The 27107-nt window shown below is 37.7% G+C and overlaps 1 protein-coding gene across 1 annotated transcript in view; it reads left to right on the plus strand.

Moving 5' to 3' along the window:
• Positions 1-2545: 2545 nt before the first annotated feature.
• The window catches only part of MED30 (mediator complex subunit 30), a 40433-nt gene continuing 15871 nt past the window's right edge, over positions 2546-27107 (plus strand). The window contains exons 1-3 of the mRNA XM_020975546.2: positions 2546-3020; positions 17774-17932; positions 19344-19454. Coding sequence (XP_020831205.1) covers positions 2847-3020; positions 17774-17932; positions 19344-19454 — 444 coding nt within the window. The 5' untranslated portion in view covers positions 2546-2846. The remainder of the gene's footprint in view (positions 3021-17773; positions 17933-19343; positions 19455-27107) is intronic.

Genomic DNA, 27107 nt, shown 5'->3' on the forward strand with positions numbered 1-27107 from the left:
TCTAATCAAAAAAAAAGTTTTTTCTCAGGGTAATGATTGCAATTTTTTCATTACCACCTGGGTTGAAATTGTATGTCTTCCTTCTAGTTCCCAAACTTATGGCTTCAAATTGTGTCTATCCATCCATTCATTCTTTCAACAAACATTTTAAAGCATCTTTTACGTGCTAGGCCCTGGCCAAGGACAGACTGACATAGAAATCAAAGACATCCTTATGAAGCCTAGATTGGGGGAAGGGATGTGTGAACAAACAAGCAGTACGTATAAAGATCAACAGCACCTGTTACCCCTTCATTGGGGCATAATAACCAAGTTCACAGTTATTTTATTCATGTTTATGATTTGATGATCTTAAAGCACTTCTTGAAGTGTAAGCCACAAAATGGAGCTGGACACAGTAATCCTTGGGGTCCATTCCTGCTCTAATATTCAAACTGTATGTTTATACATTTGTGAAAACGTACTATCGTCAACATGTACTTTAACGTCATAAGAAAACACTTCACAAATTGAATACCCTGGAAAGAAATGCAAGTATACTATAGAGAGGCAGCTAGATGGCTTAGTGGATTGAATTCCTGAAGTCGGGAACTTGAGTTCATATCCTGTCTCAGCCACTTAGCTGTGCAGCCCTGGGAAAACTACTTAATTTATGTCTGCTTCAGTTTCCCCATCTATTAAGTGTGTGTGGGGGTTGGTAATAACACCTACTTCCCAGGGTTGTTATGAGGATAAAATGAAATACTTATTAATGAAGCACTTTCCAAACTTTAAAAATACTGTACAAATCTTAGCTATTATTACTTCATGACTTTGGGCCAATGACATCAGCTCTTTAGATTCAATTTTCTTATCTGTAAAACAGGGTTAAAATACTATTTTGATAACTCACAGAACTATTGCCAGCTCATTACTCTGTAAATTGTAAAGCTTGATATACAGGTTGCTTTAGAGTCACTAACTGTTTTGGTTACCACTTCTGCCATTCACTCTGTGGATGACATTTCGGCATGTCACAACTTTTCTAAGCTTCAGCTTATTTAACTGTAAAATGGTGCTGGCATCAGATTGCCAAGGCTGACTGAAAAAGAGAAAAAGGCAAATGTTGGAGGGGCTGTGGGAAAACAGGTATACTGATGCACAGAAAGTCATTTAATTGTACATGCCCTTTGACCCAGAAATACTAGTAGTATTCAAAGACATCAAAGAAAGGGGGAAAGGACCCTTATGTACAAAAATAGCACTTCTGTAGTGGCAAAGAACTGGGAATTAAGGGGTGCTCATTAATTGGGGAATGGCTGAAAAATTATAGTATATGAATATGACAATACTATTATACTATAAGAGGTAATGAAGACAACAGTTTCAGAGAAACTTGAAAAGACTCATATGAACTAATGCAGAGGGAAGTGAGCAGGACCAGGAGAACAATTTATACAATAACTACAATGTAGAGATAAACTTTAAAAGACTTAAAACTCAAATCAGTGTAAAAACTAACCATGATTTTAGAGAACAGATGATGATGCATACTATGCACCTTCTACCAACAGTTGAGGGATTCAAGATTCAGAGATATATTTTTAGACATGACTAATGTGAGAATTTATTTTGTTTGACTATATGTGTGTGTGTGTGTGTGTGTGTGTGTGTGTGTGTGTGTGTGTGTGTGTGTGTGTGGTAAGAGTTTTGTTTTTGTTAGTTTGTTTAATGGAAGGGGAAGGCGAGATGAAAAGAAATGCTTGATTGAAAAGGTCAAAATAAGAAACCATAAAAAAAAAATGAAGGCATTGGTCTAGACAAACTTCATTCAAGGTCAGTTCCAACTCTAAATTTAGAATCCCAGATCTAGAGTTAAAAAGGATTTCAGAGGCTGCCTCTGCCAACCCCTGTATTTTACAAATGAGAAAACTGATGCCCAAGAGTAGTAAATTATATGCCCAAACTTACACTGGTAGTAAGCCTTAGTAGTGCGATTTGGACTCAAGCCTGGGGCTTCATAGCCAGTTCTCTTTCTACTGTACCATCATGCCTGGTCTCATTTAGTGTCCCTCCCCCACTCTAACCACCATCTTGACAGCAGCACCTTGGGATCTTTAGGAAGCGTGACTTAGTCCCTGAATACAGGACTAGAATTTGAGCCCTCAGATGATAGTGAGAACAGTGGTACCTATGATGATTTTGAGTGACTTTTTGACTCTGTAGAGGGAGGCCAGGTGGGCAGCACAATGGATCGAGTGCCCAGGCTGGAGTCAAAAACACCCAAGTTCTTATCTGGATTCTTGTGTTCTTCAATTTCCTGAACTTTTCCTATCGCCTTCTCTGTTGCACACAGTAAGCGCTGATTAAATGCTCATCGATTCGTTCCTTCTCCCAGGGACCGGTTCCCCAAGGCTCCCACTACAGCCAGCCCCGAAGCGGAGCCCAGGCAGCCACCCACACCCGCCCTCCACAGACGCCTAGCTCAGCATCCGTTATCAGGTTCCACCTCAGTTTCTCTTTACTCACGTGTGACGTTGGCCGCGGGTTGCGGCGCGATGACGTCACGAGGACGTTAGCGTCCCTGAGAAGCGGAAGCCGAGGCGACTGTTTTGAAGTTGGTCCCGGGCTGCTTTCAGCTCTCCCGCCCTCTAGTACTTTTAGCCCAGCGTGCGTACCCCCGCAGCTTTGTCCCGCGCCCCAAACGAACAGCATTTAGGGAAGGCAGGCCCTCAGGCTGGGCCGCTCCCCGGCGCCCGGCCGGCCACGGTTTAATAAAGCGAAGCGTTCCTCACCGCGGCACGGCGAGGCGTGAGCCCCGCCGCTTTCCGTCCTTCCCCTCCGCGGCCGGGTCCGCTGGGCCCAGCATGTCCACCCCGCCGCTGGCCGGGGCCGGGATGCCGCCCGGGGCCTTTACGGGACCCCAGGCCCAGGCTGCACGCGAGGTGAACACCGCGTCCCTCTGCCGGATTGGCCAGGAAACCGTGCAGGACATCGTGTATCGCACCATGGAGATCTTCCAGCTGCTCCGGAACATGCAGGTGAGGGAGGGCGGGGAAGGATCCCCTGGTGTGGTCCCCGGGGGACCGGCCTCAGTCAGTCATCCGTCCACCGAATCAGCGAGCATTCATTGATATTACATGAAAACTAGCGTTTACGTAGCGCTTTAAGGTTTGCAAAGCGCCAGGCAGGAGGTACACATTTTGACAACTCTAGTCTATTACTCTGGTCAACATTTATTAAATAAACATTTATTAAGTACCTGCTGTGTTCCAGGCACTGTGCTAAAAGCACTGGGGGTGCAAATATGGGGGGAAAAAAGACCCCCGCCTTCAAGGATCTTAAAATCTAATGGGAGAAGACAAACCCGGGGTCATGGTGGAAAAGGCAGTCGTCAAGTTACAAGGAGTGTGGCCAGGTGAGAAGTGAGGGGATACCTGGTCTGATGGAAGTTTGTAATTGATGGACCCACTCTACAATCAGAGAGGCAGAGGGTACCAAATGATGAGTTTATCCCAGTAATGAGCTTCCTGGGATGATGGCTAGGTGGATCGAACACCAGGCCTGGAGTCAAGGAGACATGAGTTCCACTGCAGCCTCAGACACTTACTAGTTGTGTGACCCTAGGCAAGTCACTTACCCTTGTTTGCCTCAGTTTCCTCATCAGTAAAATGATCTGGAGAAGGAGGTGGCAAACCACTCCAGTGTCTTTGGCAGCAATACCTCAGGTGGAGTGTGAAGTGACTCATGTCAGTACTGAAAAAAAAAAAAACGACTGAATAACAACAAAAGGCGGTGGTGGAGAAGTCATTCAGAGAAGTCCCAAGGTAGTGCAGCCAGTACAGATGAGAAACTGAGGCAGAAAAGGGTTTAAATGACATTCCCAGAGTCACACACCTACTAAGTTTCTGAAGCAGGATTTGAACTCTGATCTTTTTGAGGTCAGGTCTAGCACTCTAGGCCCTCAGCCACCTACTTAGCTACCTAATACTTACTATGAGATAGGCACTGGGTTAAATGCTGGAAATACGAAGAAAGGGGAGAGGGACAAAGTCCTTGCCCTTTCAGGAGCTCACACTCTAGTAGGCAATACATTCAAACTACTATGTACGTGTAGGATGTATACAGAGGAAATTGGTGGTAATCTCAGAAGCACTGGCATGAAGGGAGTCCAGGAAAGGCTTGCAGAAGGTTGGTTTTTATCTGAGATTTGAAGAAAACCAGAGAAGTCAGGAATCAGAGAGGAGTAGGGAAAGCATTTTGGCCTTGGGGGACAGTGAAAAAGAAATGTTGAAATGATTCTAGTTGTAGTATTATTTGTTATTTCCCTGTGGTACTGACACTAGTATTGAAGTTTATGTAAATATTTAAGTATTTAATGTATTACCAAAGCACTTCACGTACTAAAAGACTTTAAAATCTGAGATTTTGTTTCATCCATAAAGCTTTCAAATGACATTTATTTCATTTTTCCTCGTGCTTTGTTTTTATTTTCTTGTGTCTGTTACCGTCTGTCATCCAGTTCAGTTCCAAGAGTCTTTCCAATACTTTTGTTTATCCTGCAAATATTTATCATTTCTTTGCTACTTCATGACAGGGTATATTTTCTGTTCAAGGAGGACTAGCACCTCTGCTGTGAGAGCTTACCAAGCCCTTTTTAGGGCTGCTCGTCTGCCTTTGGTGTCCACCTGTCCTCCAGTTACCACCTGTGGTTCCAAGTCACACCCTGATAAACCATCTCAGCAGACGGGCTAAACTAGATTGAGGGTAAGTGAAGTCCTCAATCCTGTTGGCGAGTTAGGGGGTATCTCCCCAAGCATATGAAGACTTCCCCCAGCAGAATGGGTGGATAAGAACAATTTGTTCCAAAGCTGAAGCAGGCACCGTGGAGCGTTTAGAGCTTGCTCATATATTGAAGATGCCAAAGTCATCCACTGCATCTGGAGCCATCGCCAGCCATCTTGACTTTTGTCTTGCCATTGGACTTTGAGTGGGATTGACAACTTTGTTCAACTGTGCCTCACTTAAATCCAATTCACAAATGAGTCAAGACATCACCCTGTGATGTCATCAGTTGTCTTTGAAATTGAAGGACAAACAACCCTCTCCAAAGTTACCAATGATCACTTACTTGTAAAATCTAATGCCTTTTCTTAACAGTCCTCATATTTCTTCTTCTCAACCTTTGACACTTCCGATCCCCCTTTTCTTGATACTCATACTGCTCTTTCTTGGTTCTCCTCTTACCTGTCTGATCTCTCTACTGAATCTTCATCCAGGTCTCACCTGCTAACTGTGGGGGACTGTGTTCCCCAAGGCTTTATGCTGCCTTTTCTTCTCACTACATACTATTTTGCTTATTGATCTCATCATTTCCCGTGGATTCAGTTATCTCTAGGCAGATCATTCTCAGATCTGTTTATCCAGCCCTAACCTGTCTCCTGACTTCTAGTCTTGAATCTTCCAACTAAGCATCTTAAATTCAATATTCTGTAGACACTTTAAACTCATCATGTCCAAAATTGAACTCAGTTTCCCCTGAGCCCTACCCTCTTCCTAATTTCCTTATTACTGTCAAGGGCAACACCATCGTCCCAGTCACCTAGGCTCTCAGCTTAGTTGTCATTCTCAACTACTCACTCTCATTCTCCTCTCCTCTCCCCCCACCTCCTCTCCAATCCTGTTGCAAAACCTCATCACCTCATGTCTGTACTATTGAAATAGCTTGCTATTTGGTCTCCCTTTTTCTAAGTCACTCGCCACTCCAGTTAGTCCTTCATTCAGCTGTCAAATTGATTTTCCTGACCTTGTCACTCCCCTATTTAATTAACTTCAGTGACTCCCTTTTACTTCCATGACCAAAAAACCCCTCTCTGTTTGGCTTTTAAAGTCTTTTAAAATCATTCATTACCTGGCCTGTTCCTACATTTCCAGTCTTCTTACACCTTAATCTCCTTTGTATACTCAGCACTTCAGTGACACTGGCCCCCTTGATGTTCTTTGCAGTGACACTCCTGACTGCGTTTTCACTGAATGTTCCTCATACCTATAATTCTCTCCCTCATCTCAGTCTCCTGGCTTTCCAGGCTTCCTTCAAGCCCTAGCTAAAAATCTCACTATCTACAATAATGCTTTCCTAATCCCACTTAATGCTAGTGTCTTCCCTCTCTGATTATTTCCAGTTTATACTGTCTATATATCTCATTTATATATAGTTATTTTATGTTGTGCCCCTAATTACACTGTGGGCTCCTTGAGAGCAGTGACCTTTTTTTGCCTTTTATTCCCATTGCTTAGTAAGGTGCCTGGCACACATAGCTAATGCCTAATAAATGCTTGTTAACTTGAAAGTAGGAATGTAGGGAAATAGCACTTAGAGAGCTCAGTTTTTACTGTAAAACAATAATCATCAAAACTATTTGCTGTTCCTTAATTTTTTTTAAATTTTGTTAATTTATTTTGATTTATCAACAATCACTTCCATATGCTTTTGAGTTTAAAATTTTTCTCCCCCTTCCTCCCCACCACCCTCCCCAAGACAGCACACAATCTCATATAGGCTACACATTTACATTCCTGTTACACATATTTTCACATTAGTGAAGTTGTAAGTAAAAATTAAAACCAATAGGAAGAACCATTGGAAAGAGGAAACAAAACTCAACAGCAGAGAAAAAAAATGATAGCGATTCAACTTCCATAGTTCTTTCTTTGGATGTGGATAGCATTTTCCATTACGAGGCCTCTGGGGATGTCTTAGATCCATGTACTGCTGACAAGGGTTAAGTCCATCAATATTAGTCATCGCACAACGTGGCTGTTACTGGGTACAATGTTCTCCTGGTTCTGCTCACTTCATTCAGCATCAGACCGTACAAGTCTTTCCAGGTTTTTCTGAAGTCAGCCTGTTCATCATTTCTTATAGCACAATAGTATTCCATTACATTCATATACCACAACTTGCTCAGCCATTCCCCAATTGATGGGCATCCTCTCAATTTCCAATTCTTTGCCACCACAAAAAGAGCTGCTTATGAATATTTTTGTACATGTGAGTCCTTTTCCCATTTATATGATCTCTTTGGGATATAGCCCTAGAAGTGCTATTGCTGGATCAAAGGGTATGCACATTTTTATAGCCCTTTGGGCATAGTTCCAAATTGTTCTCCAAAATGGTTGGATCATTTCACAACTCCACCAACAATGTATTAGTGTTCCAATTTTCCCACATCTTCTCCAACATTTATCATTTTCCTGTTTTGTCATGTTGGCCAATCTGATAGGTGTGATGTGGTACCTCAGAGTTGTTTTGATTTGCATTTCTCTAATCAATAATAGAGATTCATATACATTTTTTTTATCTATAACTTAATCTGAGAACTGTCATATCCTTTGACCATTTATCAATTGGGGAATGGCTTGTGTTCTTATAAATTTGTCTTAATTCTCTATATATTTAGAAATGAGGCCTTTATCAGAAAGACTGGTTGTAAAAATTCTTTCCCAGTTTTCTACCTTCCTTCTAATCTTAGTTGCATTGGCTTTGTTTGTGCAAAAACTTTTCAATTTAATGTAATCAAAATTATCCATTTTGCTTTTCATAATGTTCTCTATCTCCTGTTTGGTCATGAATTCTTCTGTTCTCCATAGATCTGATAGGTAAACTATTCCTTGTTCTCCCAGTTTACTTATATGTATCAGCCTTTATATCTAAGTCATGAACCCATTTTGACTTTATTTTGGTATATGGTGTGAGATTTGGGTCTATGCCTAGTTTCTGCCATACTCTTTTCCAGTTTTCCCAGCAGTTTTTTTCAAAGAGTGGGTTCTTATCCCAGAAGCTGGGGTCTTTGGGTTTATCAAATAATAGATTACTATAGTCATTGACTACTGTGTCTTGCATATTTAACCTATTCCACTGATCCACCTCCCTATTTCTTAGCCAGTACCAAGCAGTTTTGATGATTGCTGCTTTATAATACAATTTAAGATCTGGAATTGCTAGGCCACCTTCCCCTGCATTTCTTTTCATTAGTTCCTTTGATATTCTGGACCTTTTGTTTTCCAAATGAATCTTGTTATTTTTTCTAACTCTATAAAATAATTTTTGGTAGTTTGATTGGTATGGCACTGAATAAGTAAATTAGCTTAGGTAGGATTGTCATTTTTATTATATTAGCTGGCCTACCCATGAGCAACTGATGTTTTTCCAATTATTTAGATCTGATTTTATTTGTGTGAAAAGTGTTTTGTAATTGTGTTCATAGAGTTCCTGGGTTTGTTTGGAGGTAGACTCCTAAATATTTTATAATGTCTACAGTAAGTTTAAATGGGATTTTCTTTCTATCTCTTGCTGTTGGGCTTTGTTGGTAATATATAGAAATGCTGATGATTTATGTGGGTTTATTTTATAGCCTGCAACTTTGCTAAAGTTGTTTATTATTTCCAGTAGTTTTTTACTTGATTCTCTAGGATTCTCTAAGTATATCATCGTGTCATCTGCAAAAGAGTGATAGTTCTTTATTCTATGCCTTCAATTTCTTTTTCTTCTCTTATTGCTAAAGCTAAGTTTCCAGTACAATATTGAATAACAGTGGTGATAATGGACATCCTTGTTTCACCCCGATCTTATTGGAAATGCTTCTAGCTGTCCCATTACATATAATGCTTGCTGAAGGTTTTAGATAGATGCTGTTTATTATTTTAAGGAAGATTCCATTTATGCCTATGCTTTATAGTGTTTTTAATAGGAATGGGTTTTGTATTTTGTCAGAAGCTTTTTCTGCATCTATTGAGTTGATCATGTGGTTTCTGTTGGTTTTGGTTTTGATATGCTCAATTATGCTGATAGTTTTCCTAATATTGAACCAACCCTGCATTCCTGGTATAAATCCTACCTGGTCATAGTGTATTATTCTTGTGATAAGTTGCTGCAATCTATTTGCTAGTATTTTGTTTAAAATTTTTGCATCTATATTCATTAGAGAAATTGGTCTATAATTTTCTTTCTCTATTTTGACTCTTCCTGGTTTAGGTATCAACACCATATTTGTATCATAAAAAGAATTTGGTAAGACTCCTTCTTCACCTATTTTCCCAAATAGTCTATATAGTATTGGAATTAATTGTTCTTTAAATGTTTGATAGAATTCGCATGTAAATCCATCTGGCCCTGGAGATTTTTTCCTAGGGAGTTCATCAATGGCTTGTTCAATTTCTTTTTCTGAGATGGGGTTATTTAAGTATTTTACTTCCTCTTCGTTAATCTGGGCAATTTATATTTTTGTAAATATGTATCCATTTCACTAAGATTGTCAAATTTGTTGGCATATAGTTGGGCAAAATAATTCCTAATTATTGTTTTAATTTCCTCTTCCTTGGTGGTAGCTTCACCCTTTTCATTCTTGATACTAGTAATTTGGTTTTCTTCTTTCTTTTTTTAATTAAATTAACCAAAGGTTTATCTATTTTATTGGTTTTTTCATAAAACCAGCTCTTAGTTTTATTTATTAGTTCAATAGTTTTTTAATTTCAATTTTATTAATTTTTCCTTTGGTTTTCAATATTTCTAATTAGTGTTTAGTTGAGGATTTTTAATTTGTTCTTTTTCTAGTTTTTTTAGTTGTATGCCCAATTCATTAATCTCCTCTTTTTCTATTTTATTTATGTAAGCATTTAGAGATATAAAACTTCCCCTAAGAACTGCTTTCACTGCATCCCATAAGTTTTGGTATGTTGTCTCATTATTGTCATTCTCTTGAATGAAATTATTGATTGTTTCTATGATTTGTTGTTTGACCCAATCATTTTTTAGGATTAGATTATTTAGTTTCCAATTATTTTTTAGTCTATCTTTCCATGGCCCTTTATTACATATAATTTTTATTGCATCATGATCTGAAAAGGATGCATTTAATATTTCTGCCTTTCTGCATTGGATTGTGAGGTTTTTATGCCCTAGTACATGGTCAATTTTTGTGTATGTGCCATGTACTGCTGAGAAAAAAGTATATTCCTTTCTATCCCCATTCAGTTTTCTCCAGAGGTCTATCATACCTAACTTTTCTAATGTTCTATTCACCTCCTTAACTTCTTTCTTGTTTATTTTGTGGTTAGATTTATCTAGTGCAAAGGGTGGGAGGTTGAGGTACCCCACTAGTATAGTTTTGCTGTCTATTTCTTCCTGTAACTCCCTGAACTTCTCCTCTAAGAATTTGGATGCTATACCATTTGGTGCATATATGTTTAGTAATGATATTACTTCATTGTCTATGGTGCCTTTTAGCAGGATGTAGTTTCCTTCCTTATCTCTTTTGATTAGATCTATTTTTGCTTTTGCTTTGTCTGAGATCAGGATTGCTTTTTTTTTACTTCAGCTGAAGCATAATATATTCTGCTCCAGCCTTTTACCTTTACCCTGTATGTGTCACTCTTTTTCAAATGTGTTTCCTGTAAACAACATATTGTAGGATTATGGTTTTTAATCCATTCTGCAATCCATTTCTGTTTTATGGGAGTTCATCCCATTCACATTCACAGTTATGATTACTATCTGTGTCTTTTTCTCCATCCTTTTCCCCCCATTTATGCTTTTCTTTCTCCTTTTTCCTTTCCCCCTTCACTAGTGTTTTGCTTTTGACCACTGCCTCCTTCAGTCCCTCCTCCCTTTTATTATCCCTTTCCCTTTTCTTCCCCTTTACTCTTACTGCTTCTTCCCCCCTTTCTTTTCCCTCCCTTTTCTTTCCCCTTTTCCCTCCTACTGCCTATAGGGCAAGTTAGATTTCTATACCTAACTGATTATGTTATGCCCTTCTTGAGCCAAATCTGATGAGAGTAAGGTTCAAACAATGCTCCCCCCTCCCTTCTTTCCCTCTGCTGTAATAGGATTTTGTGTCTTTTCCTGTAATGTAATTTACCCTTGTCTGCCTCCTCCTTTCTCAGTACATTTTCTAAGATCAGATTGATCCACTTATTTGGATCCATTTAACCCACTTGATTAGATTTTTTTTTCATTACATCAAAGTCAACTAATATCCACCCTCTTTATGTATACTCCTTTAACATGGTGTAATAACAATACAGTTCTCAAGGTTGCAAGTGTCATATTCCCTTGTAGGGGTAAACAGCCCCCCTTATTAACAACATATTGTATCTTTCTGTCCCATTTACCTTTTTGTCCTTCTTGAGTCCTGTACTTGAAGATCAAATTTTTTGTTGAGCTCTGGTCTTTTTATCAGGAAAGTTTGGAAGTCTCCTATTTCATTGAATATCCATCTCCTCCCTTGAAAAATGATGCTCATTTTTGCTGGGTAATTGATCCTTGGCTGCATTCCAAGCTCCTTTGCCTTAGGGAATATGATGTTCCATGCCCTGCGGTCTTTTAATGTAGAAGCTGCAAGGTCCTGTGTAATCCTGACTGTGGTTCCATGATATTTAAATTGTTTCTTTCTGGCTGCTTGCAGCACCTTCTCTTTCATCTGGTAATTTTGGAATTTTGCTATTATATTCCTTGGTATTGTCAATTTGGGATCTCTTTCAGGTGGTGATCGTGGATTCTTTCTATGGTTATTTTCCCTTCTGGTTCTAGGGGCAGTTTTACTTTATGATTTCCTGAAAGATACTGTCCAGGCTCTTTTTTTCATCATGATTTTCAGGTAGTCCAATAATTTTTAAATTGTCTCTCCTGAATCGATTTTCCAGGTCGGTTGTTTTACCATGAGGTATTTTACATTTTCATCTATTTTTTCATTTTTTTGTTTCTGTTTGACTGATTCTTGCTCTCTCATAGAGACATTAGTTTCCATTTGTCCAATTCTAGTTTTTAACAGATTGTTTTCTTCTGTTAGTTTTTGTACTTCCTTCTTCAATTGGCCAATTGTGTTTTTTAGGGACTTGTTTTCTTCAGTGTATTTTTTTTCCAATTGGCCAATTGTATTTTTGAAGGACTCTTCTACCTCTCTCATTTGACTATTAAAATCCTTCTTGAGCTCTTCTAAGAAGGCTTTTTGGGCTTCAGACCAGTTCATATTCCCTTTTGTTGTTGCAGATGTGGGTTTGTTGACAATGTTGTCCTCTTCAGAATTTCTGTCTTGATCTTCACTCTTCTCATAATATGAATCTATGGTACGTTTCTTTTTACTCATGGTTTCTTTATTCCCTGGCCTTTAAAGAGATTGAGCTCTCCTGCTGGGGAACAGAGGGCACTGACCCAAGCTTCTTGTGTTGGGAGCCTAGGTCTTGGTCACTGGCTTTGTGTGGGGCCTCTTATGTTGGCAATTGGAGGCTGTAGGTTTCTGGCAGCTTACCTCTTGTTGGGCTGGAATCAGCAAGGCTGGAACTTTCAGGCAATTCTAGGTTGCCTGCTTTTCCTTTCCTTTAGCTTTCTTCAGCTTTAGATGGGTGCTGCAGGTGTTTATGCTGGGGCCCTCTGCAGTGTTGTCCCCCTTGTTTCTGCTAATGCACTGGGAGATTCCTTTGCAGTAGAGTGCCGAGGCACCTGGTGGTTTTCTGATTTGGTTTCCACCGGTTCCCCCTGCCCTCACTGAGGCACTTGGAGGTCCAGGTGTTGGTGTTTGCCTGCTCTACCACCTGGGCTTCAGGATTTTTCCTGGTGACAGTTGGAGGTTCTGAGAGCTACCTGGTTTGGGCTGGATCAGCAAGGCTAGGGTCTTTAGGTTGTTTTCTTCAGCTTTTCAGATGAATGCTGCAGGGTACTTATCTGCCTGGGCCCTTGTAGTTCTGCCTCCTTATTTTTACTGAGGCACTAGGAGACCCGTTTACTGGGCTGCTGCACTGCTGTTCCCTGTCTTTCTTCTAGTTCAGCTGTTCCAGGGTTTTTTTTCTGGGTTTTCAGAGGTTGATAGGAGAGAGTGAGAGCAACTACCTTTTTACTGCGCCATGTTGGCTCCCGGAAGTGGTGCTATTCCTTTAGAAGAAGAAAAGTAAATTAATGGACCAACCTAGATAATGATGGTTGAGAAACAAATGAATTCAGCAACCCAGTGTTTGATTAATTTAAGAACATAATGTATTTGGGAGAAGCACTCCCTATTTGAAAAGAACTGTTGGGAAAATTGGAAAGACTTTTGGCAGAAATTAGTTTGAAGCCAAAGTTGTATACCCCATGCTGTAATAAACTTGAAATGTGACCTGCATATTAAAGATCATACTATATAAAATTAAAAAGACAACCAGATGAGATATCTTTCATAGCTGTGGCTAGACGCTAGACTAGAGGATATCTTCTTAATTAAGCCAGGGATGTAGTCAACCAGAAAAGATAATACAGACAATTATAGTTATATAAAATTGAAAAGCGTTGAATACTGATGCTGTCAGTGTGAGAAAGTAATATCTTTGGGAAATTTTTTTTTTTTGCATCAGATATCTGTGATAAGAATCTGATATACAGGGTAATAGGGAATTAACATTTTGTGTGTGTGTGTGTGTATTCTTCCAGTTGGTCTGATGCATTACTAAGTGAAATTCAGATTTTAAAAATCACCATTTCACTCTAGCTCCAGCATATTGGGAAAGATAATACAAGGTAAGAATAGATAATATTTGAGAGGTTATGGAAAGGGCGACACCCTAATGTGCTGTTGATAGAGCAGTAAATTTGTCCAATCACACTGTAAAGTCATCCAGAATTGTGCTGTGGAAGTGACTAAAATGTCCATGTCCTTTGACCCAGATATTCCATGTTAGGCATCTATCCCAAGGAGGTCAGGAATAAAAAGAGTCTCATCATATACCAAAATATAGCAGCACTTTTTTTGTGGTAGCAAAGAATTGGAAACAAAGTAGATAATTATGAGGAATGGCTAAACAAATTGTCATACATGAATATAATGGAATATTCTGCCCTACAAAAGGATAAATATAAAGATGTAAGTAGGTCCAGGAAAACAATATACACTATGACTTTGTTGTTCAGTCATGTCTGACTCTCCAGGATCCCTTATGGGATTTTCTTGACAAAGATAGTGGCTTGCCATTTACTTCTCCAGTGGATTTAACATTTAACAAAGGTTAAATGACTTGCCCAGGGTCACACAGCTAGTGAGTGTCTGGAGTCGGATTTGAACTGTGGTGTTCTTCACTGTGGGTCCAGTGCCTCTATCCACTGAGCAATCTAGCTGCCTCATACACTGTGACTAGAACAATACAAATGTAAAGAACATTAATAGAAGTTAAAACTGAATGCTGTGAGATTGTAATGATCAAGTTTGGCCCCAGAGAAGAGATAAAAAGACACCTCTCCTTGCTTCTTTGCTGAGGTGGGAGACCATGCATACTGAATATTGCATGTATGTCAGACCTTTTCATGTGTTGTTTAGTTTTGTTAATGGTTTTGTTTTTCTTTTACTCTTTTTCTTAAGAGAGGAAAGAACAACCAGAGAGGGAAATACATTGAGAAATATAAGCAATAAGAAAATCAATGACATTCATTCATTCATCCATTTATTTATTTGTTTTTAAAGACTGGTTAAGCTAATTCACAGCTTTACCAGCGGGATGGGAGTGAGCCTCTCTTCCATCAAAATTATTTTTATTTTTTGCTGGATATGAGGTGAAGCCTCTTGGTGGTTGTCATTGTTTTAAAATTTGAGTTTCTTTTATTACTAGTGATTTGGAACAGTCTTCTTGCAGTGGTTTGTAGTTTGCAATTCTTTTGAGAACTGTCCATGAACTGTTTTTTTCATGTCCTTTGATCACTTACTCACTGAATAGTGTAGTTCTCGAAGCGTAGTCTTGGGACCTCTCTGGGCCCTGAAGACTTTTTGGGAAACTCTACAAGGTCAGGACCATTTTCATAATAATACTTAGACATTTACTTTTCTAGTATTATATACATAAAACCTCTAGGGAAAGGGGTTCTCAATAAATTTTGAAAGTAAAAGGGTGCTAGACCAGGCCTCAGTGAACCTGGAGCAGTCCTCAGAGGACTGAATTACTGGCAGCTGTGACAGTTTCCAGACTTCTCAACCCACAAATGCCAGAAACAACTTAGAAGGTCAGTGAGAAAAGTCTGACTGTGATGTGAAGGGAAGTGCAGCCCCAGGGCACAGGCTGCTTCCTGAGCTTCAGGCCCACAGACTGAGGGGGAATCCAGTGGCTAATCAGAGGGGAATTGCAGGGATCTCTTTGCCAGTGCTGAGGCAAGAATCTCTTGCTTTGCCCTGCTTAGATCTGGGCCACAGTTCTGGGTGGCAGTCCTGGGTCGCGGAGGAGTGCTGGTGTGGTGGAGTTTGTAATGGTGTAATAGAGAGGAAATCCTCACAGTTCCAAGGCAGAAAAGAGTACTTGTGGTCACTCATGGACCAGAGCACAGACCAGGAAAGGAGTAAACACCTCTCCCTTTATCACACTACCGTGGAAGAACTGAAAATTTACAGCTCCCTAGAAGTATCTCTGGAAACAGTGGCACAAAACCCCCGAAGCTTGGGACAGTACATTCTCCACACTGGAAGCAGATCCCTACCTTAACAAAAAGTTTAAAATTCAAGTCAGTTGGCTGGGATCATGAACAAACAAAGGTGTGAAAAAAAAAAAAGTAAAGGGGTCCTGAGGCCCAAAAATTTGAGAACCACTACATTTGAGCATGTTCTTGATCGTATATGTATTTGTCTTAATTTTTCTCTCTCACCATTTCCTTGTATTTGTATGTAAGTTCTATATATGCTTATATATGTACATGTTTTTCCCCTCAATAGAATCTGTCAGCACCTTGAAAGTAGGGATTATTTCATTTTTTTTCTTGTATCCTCTGTGGTACGTAAGAGGAATGTAATAAATGTCTCTTGATTGATTGTCGAATAATCTATAGAATATTAGACCTTTGTATAAGAAACTTGATACTTTTTTTCTAATTGACGTTTTCCTTCTTTATCCTAATTGCATTTATTTTACACATGCAGAAGCTTTGAATTTCATGTCTGTTTTATTTTTGAGATCTCTGCTAGCATTTATTTAGTTAATAATTCTCGTGGTCATAGTTGCTAATGATATTGACATCCATTTGCTGTAACCATTTGCAACTTAATGTAATAGTTGCTTAGTTTTTTCTTCCCAACCTGAATTCCAGTTTACCTGGCAGTTCTTGGCACATAAGGAGTTTTTCTCCACGTATTCTGTTATCAGACTTATTGAATACTGGATTATTTAGTTTCTGATTCTTTTTTGGGGGGAGAGGGGGCTAGGCAGTGGGGTTAAGTAACTTGCCCAGGGTCATACAGCTAGTAAGTGTTATGTGTCTGAGGCTAGATTTGAACTCAGGTCCTCCTGATTCCAGGGCCAGTGCTCTATCCACTGAGCCACCTAGCTGCCCCTAGTTTCTGTATCTTGATTATCTAGTCTGTTGCATTTATCTGCTTTCATCTTTTAAAACTACTACCAAATAGCTTTGGTGATTACATTTTCTTATGTTACTTGAGGTGAGAAATGTTTTTTTTTCTTTTTAATTCCTCTGATTTTTGAGATGTAGATACCTTTTCTTTTTTGTTCATGGTAAGAATTCCATTTATTTAAGGTCTATATCTGTGTTTCATTTCTCCTTTTGTTTCTTTTGCTGGAAATGGGAATTTAAGATAAATATATAGCATAACTTATGGGTACTTAAAATTGATATTAAGTTTTAAGGAGCAGAGTTCCTTAGAAAGGTGTATTTTAAAAATAAAATAGCATAAAATTTTAAGGTAAAAACCACATTTTACTGTCTTCCTTGAGCATTTTGATTGTTTTATCATTTTTTCTAGATATTTGTGAATTAGTATTTTTAGCTGTGTATTATTTAGCTTTTTAAGTAGTCAGAGCGAAGTATTTTTCAGCATTTCCAGTTTTAATTCTTAACTGTGTAGAACAGCTGCATGTATATGGAGAACTCTGTGTAATGTTAAAGTATTACTTTTTCAAGCTTTGATTTACTTCAGAAATCACAAAATCCAGTACAGTTGATTTTAGAATATCATTGTACTTCCGGGTGTGCTGGTGCATGCCTATAGTCCCATGCCAAGGATAGTGGATCTTGAGTTTGGAAATTCTGAGCCACAAGAGTGGTAAAGCCAAATAAGTATCCTCAGCAAGACCAACACCAATATAAGGGGTCCCTCAGCATTGGAAGACCACCAGGATGCCTGAGGAGAACAAAACAGCTCAAGTCAGAGGTGGAGGTCACAGCTTCCAATGCTGACTAACAGTAGGTACAGGCACATGAGTGGCCACTGTACTTCTAGCCTCTGTGAGATAGGAAGACTCGGTAACACCCCCCGCCCCAGAAGGGGTGTGTGTGTGTGTATGTATAGTTGTATTACCTAGGTACTGCAAGTTTATACTTCATGACAGATGTATATATATCATTTGAAGCTCACTGAGTTGACATCATGATGATGTTTTATATCAGCATTTCTAAGTTGTAAGTTCTTTGAGAGCAGTAGCCATATTTAATTTTATATTCTTCCAGCACTAAATAAATGCATTAAGAACAATAGTACATGCCAATTAAATGAGTTGCTTTTAGGGCTAATTTACAGAAATTAAAATATGCTGTAACTATGTAAGTTTTCTGTCAGGCAGAAGGTCTAGTGAAAATCTCCCTAGTTGTAGGAGCAGAGCCATAGTTTCTTCTGGGTGGCTACTTCCTCCACAGATGCAGATGGTAATTCCTTCATGCCTTCTTATTCTATATACTGATTGTCAAAGTGCTCTGTTTAATGCCCTTTTTGAGGAAAAAGTCTTGTGTTTTCAATGCACTCAGTGTTTGTTGTGTTATTTTTGTTTTTGTTTAATCAATTAGTTACCAAATGGTGTCACTTACCACACTGGAACATACCAGGACAGGTTATCTAAACTTCAAGATCATCTCCGTCAACTCTCTATCCTTTTCCGGAAACTAAGATTAGTTTATGATAAATGCAATGAAAACTGTGCAGGATTGGATCCTATTCTGATAGAGGTAAGTTTTAGTGGTACAGTATGGGGGCAGTAATCAGAAAGACATTTTTCTTGGACTAAAATGGCAATAGGAGTAATTATTTCTCCCTGTCTATTATTTCAGTACAGTCTTAGTAACTGAACTATGCTGATTTTAATCTTTATCTAAAGAAGACTAACATATATGTTAACGTAGTTGCCAGTAGGATATGTATATTTAAAAAAAATTAATAAGCAATTATTTCTAATTAAGAATGTTGAGATCCATTAGTCAAATAACTTATCTATCACATGACCTGTATGCAATTTAAGATGCTCTAAATTTTGAGTCTGAGCCAAATCTAATTTTAGCTCTTAAGTCTTTAGATTATTAGTGATTTTTTAATCACTACTTTATCCACAGTCTTAACTGTTTGGCAATAGAATTACACATGGTTTTAGAAATGTAAAAATGTCAGACCTTCATGAACATTTTTTTTAATTTTCCAAAGTACTATACAAATATTAGTTATTATCCTCCTCAAGATTTTTATTAATAATATTAATTCAGATTTGAGGTTTGGGTATTTTATCTTTTTTACATTTCAAAGTAGTTGCTGAAATATATAATATAGTTGAGTAATAGAGGTGTATTTCAGTTGCATTGAGTATATGATACTTTGGTAGCTCTTTCATATCAATTTGCACCTTTGTTTCCAAAGGTAGGGAAATAAATTTCTCAATGTCCTGATTTTCTTTTTCAATTCAATAAGCATTTACTTAGTATCTGCTAGGTGTGACCATATTAATCAAGTTGATTTTGTTTAAATGGAGATTTGTAAAAATCATAATGGAAATTTTAAGTTCATATTCAGATGTATTCTGTTGTGAAATTTATCGAAAATATTTAGTGCTTTTCTTGAAAAATCTAATTCTTAAAATTAAATTAAACTCTTAAATTAAAAATCTTACCACTTAATTATACTCAGCTCAACAGAGACTTAACTTCAGGTTGTCTTTAACAGAGCTTGACAAAACAAAACAGGTTGTTTTTGGTGGAAAGAGTGTTGGACTTTAGAGTCAAGATTTGGGTTCTAATTCTATCTCTGTACCACTGTGTGACATTGGGCAAGTCACCTGACCTCCTCTGGGCCTCGTTTTCCTCATTTATAAAATGAAGGAATTGGACTAGATGACCTCTCAAGTTCTCTTCCAGCCCTAGTTTTATGATCCTAGAAGTAACCTATTAAAATGATAATTTTTTTTAAAACTTCATATTTTTAAACTCATGAAAACATAGTTTCTTTGAAGCCATCACTAAACTGAAATTTACAAATGTATTGCTATAAATAAATGTGATATTATTTTACATGCTGCAGAATATCAACATTATTCTAAACTTTGGGTTTTATTTGTATTCTATACATTTTAACTTTTTTCCCCCATCTTTCTAGCAACTCATTCCTTATGTGGAAGAAGATGGTTCAAAGAATGATGACCGTGGTGCTTCTGGCCAACTTCGTTTTGCCAGTGAAGAGAGGAGAGAAATAGCAGAAGTAAATGAAGTGAGTGATTATTTTACATAATTTTATATATTTTACATAATTTAGTATTATTAGTGAAATATTTAAGTGATTTCAAGATGGCTCAAATACCTTATTATAGAGTCATTGAAAGGAATATCTTACTTATCCAAAAATCAGTTACCTAGAAATGTTATCTACCTGTACCATAGCTGAAAACAGGAAGTTAGCAAAAAACAGTCTTTAAGTGACCAAAATAGATATCATGTAATACTTAGAGGAGAGAAGCTCATACAGAACTTCTTTTTCTATTTGCTGTAGATAACTTTGTCACTCCATCAAGGAGCATTTGTTGAAAGCCTATGGTCTTGATTGTCTGGTTTCACAGCAACATAGAAGTAGAAAATAAAAAATACATCTTTTAGAGGTGGAAAACACTTGAGAATGGGAAGGAGACAGAGAAACTGTTAGAACACATTATAATAATTGATATTTATAATAGTGGCCTTTAGTTATCAAGAAAAGATTATGAATTATACTGAAATGTTATTTGAGAAGTCAGGTAAGTGTATTATCCATTTTATTTTATTTTTTTCTTCCTTGGTTATTATATTTGTCCAGTAATTCCTTTTTTAAAATATCAGTTATCAAAAAAAGTATATTTGGAACAAACAACATTAAATATTTTATTTATTTTCTTTTGCAGTGGGAAAATTAAACATTTTTAATTCAGTGGTACTTTTTAAAAAAGCTAACAAAATGGCTAAAAGCTTTTTTTTTTTGGTAATGTACTTCAGTACTTTGTAATGTACTCAGTTATATGGAAGTTTCTTTATATGAATTACAATTATTTTATAGCAACTACCCTGACTACCATATTGCTACATATTCAATAAATATGTTTTGATTTGTTTTGTTGATAAAATTGGGAGGGAATCTTGAAGACTTCTGTCAAAGGGTCCTTAATAAACTGAAGTTCTAAACCAGGGCTTTAGAACTTCCTGGCCTGCAAAACTTCTCAGTGCTACTTAAACCTGATTAAAATGTAATTGGGAAAGGTTTAACAAAAGAAAAATACTGTGCAACATAGATAATGTTAATTTGTGGTTTTCTAAGTCAGTATGCTAGCTTTATGCTAGCTGACCATTTCTATTTGAGCTTGACTCAGTCATTCTAAATCAGCTAACCCAAGATTGCCTGTTTTAGTAATCTCATCTAGATTTCATTTTTGTTTTAAGATTATGGCACTCATCTATTTGCATTGCTATTTTCTAAGTCTTTGTTTCTCTTCACAAAGACTTGTTAAACCAGTTACATATTTTTTTTGTAAGACTTCACATTTATTGCTGTTAAATTTCTTTTGAAAAATTATTTTTGATTTATGAAATAAAATAAGCATTTTCATAATTTGTTTTAATATAATTAAAAGGATGATTGCACATGAAACTGCAAATCCGTTATGTACAACTTGCTATTCTTTTTAAATGTATAATGAAGTTATCATGTAATTTTTTTCTTTTTTTTTTCTTTCTACTCTCCCCCCCCCCCCCCCCGCTCCCTATAGAGATGGCCACCATTAAACACAAATATGTAGTTGCTCAAAATTGTTCTTAAAACAGCATTGCTATTGTTGAGGTCAGACTTGGGAGAGTGGTTTGAGTGTGAAAGAATTCACTTAGACAATGTTCTCTTTTAGCCATTGGGAGCTTTATTACTTAAAAGCTACATGCACCTTTTACTATAGCTACAGGGCTAAGCAAAAGGTACTGATATTTGGGGTACTAAGCTTATATAGACAAAAAGCTATACAGTCTATAGATTTTTTAGGGTCTTATGATGGTTAAAGATTAAAGATGGGAAAGTTTTTAGGGTTTTATGGTGGGTTGAAGATTTAAGGACAGGGAGGGGGGACACAGGTTAAAGATTAGGGGCAGGGGGAGCATAGGATGGAAGAAATGAAAGCAATTCTTTTGGTACAGGTTAAGGAGAAGTTTTATGGTATTTCAAGATAAGGGGAAAAGGACTTTTAGGATGCTCTTAAGTTACAGGATGAGCTATAGAATAAGCACTCCCCCTCAGGAGAGGCCTCACAAAGTACTGGAAAAGCAACTCTTAATATTCTTCTTAACCCCTAGGCTACCATTTGCATCCACATAACTATTACAGTATACAGTGTTCTCTTGGTTCTACTCATTTCACTCTCTATAGACCAGTTACATGTTTTTCTGAACACTGGGCTGCATAATATACTTAAGAGACTACAGGTAGTCAGATTTTAAAGGATGAAGTTTTTCTACCTGATGTTGGTAACCTATTCTAGCATTTAATTAGCCATGCAGTCAGAAAGTTTGGCTTTTTATTTTTATTTAACATCTGTCTTTTGTTGCAGTTGAAACCTTTTTATTCAGTCTTCTGTGAAGATGAAAACAAAATGACTGGTCATTTGCTTTTTTCTCTATTGTAGTTGGAACCAGTTGTTCATCACTCTTAGACCTCTCCCTAGCCGAGCTTAAATTCCTTCTACTTCTTGTTTGTTTAATAATGTTTCCTATATTTCTGGACCCATTCTCTTTTTATTTCCTATATTTCTGGACCCATTCTCTTTTTATTCTTTCTAAAAAGGACTTTAAAAAACCTTGGTACAGTTTAGCTATTGATTGACTACAGTAAAAATATTGTAGGGAAATTTAGGTTTTTCGATTCCTTTATAATAACAGCCATCCCTTCTGCATCTACTTTGATTCAGATCCTTATCATTTCAGGTCTGTACTATTGCAGTAGTCTTTTTAACTGGCTTTTCTCTCTCCTGCTTCAGTCTATATCAGGCACTATGGTCAGATCAGTGTACCTAAATTACACTTTTGTTTATATCATATCCTTCTACAGCTCCCCCCAAAACAAAACCAAATGAATAAAAAAAACTTTTATGTTTTGTGTTTTCTGTAGAATAAAGCACAAATTCTATAGCCTGGCTTCCAAGGCCTTCAACATCTAGCCTTTAATGTATCCCTTTCAGTCTCTCTGGGTGAAGATCTATGTTAACCCAACTGCTGGTCTGCTCTTGTCTTCTCTAAATTCTGTAAATTATCTTCTCTAAATCATGTATATAGACCTGCCTCTGTATCTTTGTTTTACACCACACCTTTTGTTTAGTACTAGATGGCAGAGCGGATAGAGCACTGGCCTGTAGTCAGGAAGACCCAAGTTTAAATCCAGCCTCAGCAACTTGGGTCACTAGGTGACCCTGAGCCATTACTGTTTGCTTCAGTTTTCTCAGCGTAAAATGGGGATAATAACAGTACCTACTTCATTGTGGGGATCAAATGAGGTAATATTTATAAAGCACTTAGCCACAGTGCCTGGTACATAGTGGGTACTGTATAAATGCTTATTTCTTTCCTGATTCCTCCCCTCTGCGGTACCCCATAACCGTCACCATGCTTATTGAACTTTTAGCCATCCTTCAGGGGTTATTTATCTTTTTAAAAAATTGTCAGATATCAGGGCAGCTAGGTGGCAAAGTGGATAGAGCACCTGCCTTGGAGACAGGTGGACCTGAGTTCAAATCTGGCCTCAGACACTTATTAGCACGGTAACCCTGGGCAAGTCACTTATCCCTGATTTGCCCCAAATTATCTTATATCCCCCCAACTTAATGGTGGGTCTTTAGAGGGAGGAGATTGTTTTATACTTGTTTGTATATGTTTAGTTACAATATCATGCCACAAATTTAGGAAGCACTTAATATTTATTGATGATAATACTAATTAATAATATATGAAACATGGTTCTTAACACCTATGATTTTAAATTGTGTAAGTATGTTTTATTTTTTAGGACTTGTCTTTTTGGACATAATGCTTTTAAATGGCTATTAGAGAAGATAATATTCAAGTCTATTCATCTTCATTGGTGTATAAAAATCATTTTAGGAGTCAGAATGGATTTCTTTAGGACTATAGTAGTTTGTATTATGTGATCTGAGATTTTTTTCAACCTTATTCTGCCATATAGGCAGTTCTATAGATTTCTTTAGACATAGAACATTCTGGGTTTAATTCTCAATGGCTTTTTTCTGTTTTTGTTTTCCTCCATGTACTAGGTATATTTTAACTTAATATAAATAAAATATCTTTTCATTTCCAACTTTGTTTGCAGTATACCATATTAATACAACAAATTGTAATTTGCCTCCTAATTTCATGAGAATTCTGTGAGGATTGTGTAGTATTTTGAAAGCATTGTAATAAAAAAATCAGGGAGATAGAATTCATTTTGATTTTGAAATATTTTTACATTACTTTTCTATGCACCTATATTCTTCAGTTCATTTTATAGTTTAGTGTTACAGGCACAACTCACATATTTCCTTGGTAAAAGATAGCTTTCATATAAGACATGTAGATTGAAGTTAAACAAGTTCTGTACCTAAGGGAAAATCAGAATGAGTTCTTCTAAAATAGAATGTTTACTTCGATGGATCCTTAATTGATTGGCTTTTTCACTCCCCACAAAACTATTCTAAACGTTCTTCCCCTCCCCCCAGGCTCCCGTACTTCCCCTTGTCCCACCCTCTAAATTGAGAACCTTTTATTTGACTAAGAAAATTGAGACCATTCATCATGAGGACCATTCATCTTCTTCCTTTGTCTTAGGATCATAGAACTACAGCAAAAATGTACCTTAGAGATCTTTTCTTCTAACACCCTCCTCCTCCTTATTCTCCACTTTGCAGATGAAGAAACTGACTATCTACCAGGTACAGACCTTGTCTGTACAAACATTTGCATTAAATAGAGAGACTTGCTCAGGATCACACAATGTCCAAGGCAAGGTTTGAAGTCAGGTTTTACTGACTCAAAGACTAACTCATTATCTACTACACCATGCAGCTGTTCAGAACCTCTTGGCATCATTACCCACTCTCTCTTCCTTTCCCTTTGTCTCTGATAATGAAGTGGCCCTTTTTGCCAGAGCCAAGCGCTCTACATGTGCCGTTGGCCCCATCTCCTCCCTTCTCATATCTTCTCTAGCAGATTGCTTTCTAGTCATTTACCTTTCTTTGGTCTTCAACCTCTCCCTGTCTTTTCCTTCTGTATTTCTTTCAGACATGCCTGATTCTCCTCCATACTCAGAAACTTTACTCCTGTCATTCTATGATTATTTGCTTTCCCAGCCAGACTGTGAGAAAAACACTGTCTTCTCTTAGTGACTCTCACCTTTCACTCCTCAACTCTTTTAAAGCTGGCTTCAGATCTTGTCACTCAATGAAACTGCTTTCTCCAAATTTACCAGCTATCTCTTAATTGCCAGATTTGATGGTCTTTTTAAAGTCCTAATCTTTCTTGTCCTATGTTCTGCATTTAGCACTGTTAATCACCCTCTTCTCACAGATACTCTTTCTTCTCTGGGTTTTCATGACAGTTTGGTCCTCATTCACTTCTAACTTGTCTGACCAATCCTTTTTAGTCTTCTTTGCTAGATCATATCTATATCATTTCCCCTGTGGGTGTTTCCAAAAGTTCTGTCTTAGGCACTGTTGTCTTTTCTGTCTATACTGTCTCTCCTTTGGTCATGAACTCAATAGCCCACATGGATTTTAATTATCATCTTTATGCAAGTGATTCACAGATATGCAGTCCCGTCAATCTCTCTGAACTTTAGTGCTGCATTATCAACTGCCTACTGGACATTCAGAGTGGATATCTTGGAGATGTCTCAAATTCATCATACCCAGATTAGAACTGATGTTTCACATGAAATGTCAATTGAGTAAACATTTATTAAATGCTTGCTATGTGCCAGGCACAGTGCTGAGCACTGGGGATACGAAAAGAGGCAAAAACAGTTCCTGACCTCAAAGAGCTTGCAATCTAATAGGGAGAGAACATGCAAACAAACAAAGCAAGCTGTATTCAGGATAGATAGGAAATAATTAACAGGGAAGGCACTAGAACTAAGGGTGGTTGGGGAAGGCTTCCTGTAGGAGATAGGATTTTAGTTAGAACTTAAAGGAGGTCAGTGGAGGAGGGGGAGTATTTCAGGCATGAGGGACAGCCAGAAAGAATGCCTAGAGCTGAGAGATGGAGGGTCTTGTTGGATAGCCAGGAAACCAGTGTCACCAGATAGGAGAGTATGTGTTGGGGAGTAAGGTGTTGACTGGAAAGGTAGGAGAGGACTATTTTTCCTTCAGATTTATGTTTTTATTAAAGACACCACCGTTCTTCTAGTGTCCCAGATTCACAGCCTCGGCATTTATCTTTGACTCCTTATTCCCCCTCATCCCACATATCCTTGCCATTTCTACCTCCACAACATTTCTTGTATCTGACCCCTTCTCTGCCTCTAGAGTCACGACTTTTGTGTAGCCTCATCACCTTTTGCCTGAACTATTGAAATGTTCTCCTACTTGGTCTCCCTGCTTTAAGCCTTTTCCCCATTCTGTCCACTCTCAACAAAGATGTCAGTGTTACTTTGCTTATCAGAAGATATGACTATATAACTATTTTCCTCTTCAGTAAACTCTAGTGTTTGTTATCCTCTAGGATAAAATATAAATTCCTCTCTGGCTTTTAAAATCCTTTACTACCTGCCCCCAACCTATCTTTCCAACCTCATTATGCACAATTCCCCTTCCCACACTCAACTATCCAACCAAATTGACCTTCTCAGTGTTCTTCATACTAGCCATTGCCCATTTCTGTAATTCACTCCTTTCTTACCTCCACCTCATAGATTCTCTTTCTTCCTTCAAGCCACAGTTCAAACACCACATTCTGCAAAAAACCTTTCTGAATGTCTCCCAACTGCACCTTTCCTCTTAACTATTTTTCTATTTATTTGTATTTATTTTGTATATAATTGTATATGTATTTGTCTCTCCCTATACAACATAGACTGTTTGAGTGAAGGAGTTGTTTCATTCTCTGTGTTTGTATTCTCAATTTATAGCACAGTCTCTGACAGTTAGTAGACTCTTAAGAAATTGCTCATTGATTGAGTTGTGATTTCATCTGAGTACCCTTTTTTTCTCTTTGAAAATACAAATTGGGCCAGCTAGGTGGCCCTGGAGTCAGGAGGACTTGAGTTCAAATTTGGCCTCAAACACATAACATATACTAGCTGTGTGATTTGGGCAAGTCAGTTAACCCCAGTTGCCTCACTAAAAAAAAAAAATACAAATTCCCTAAACTTTCTATCCTGTATAGTTCTCAGAGTGGTGACGAAATCTTGTTGGAGGACTCCCTCTTGTTCTTTTAGTACCTTGCTGGTTCCAAGAAAATACTAGTTACTTGTCTATCTGTAACCTCTCATTCTTGCTACGTGACAGGTTAATCTTTTTTGGTCGTTATGTAGCCTTGATGGTTTTTACACCATTTATTGCTCATATATAGTCATTGGTAATATGTCATGGTGTGCTTGTGCCCTTTGAGTTATTTTTATTTTTTCTTCTCCTGAGATCCACAGTCATATAGAATAGAGGTTGGCAAACTATGTCCAGCAGGCAGAAATCTGTTTTTCCACCTGTTTTTATCTATGAGTTAAGAATCATTTTTACATTTTAAATAAAGTTTTATTGATTTAAAAATGTGAAAAACCATTTTTAGCTGGATGCTGGATGAAGAAAAAGCAAAGCAAAAACACCAATCCATGGGCCAGTTTTGGCCTTCAGACCAAAGTTTGCTGACCCCTGAT

The sequence above is a fragment of the Phascolarctos cinereus genome, unplaced genomic scaffold (assembly GCF_003287225.1).
Source record: "Phascolarctos cinereus isolate Bilbo 61053 unplaced genomic scaffold, phaCin_HiC Scaffold_4;HRSCAF=312, whole genome shotgun sequence".
Lineage (NCBI taxonomy): Eukaryota > Metazoa > Chordata > Mammalia > Diprotodontia > Phascolarctidae > Phascolarctos > Phascolarctos cinereus.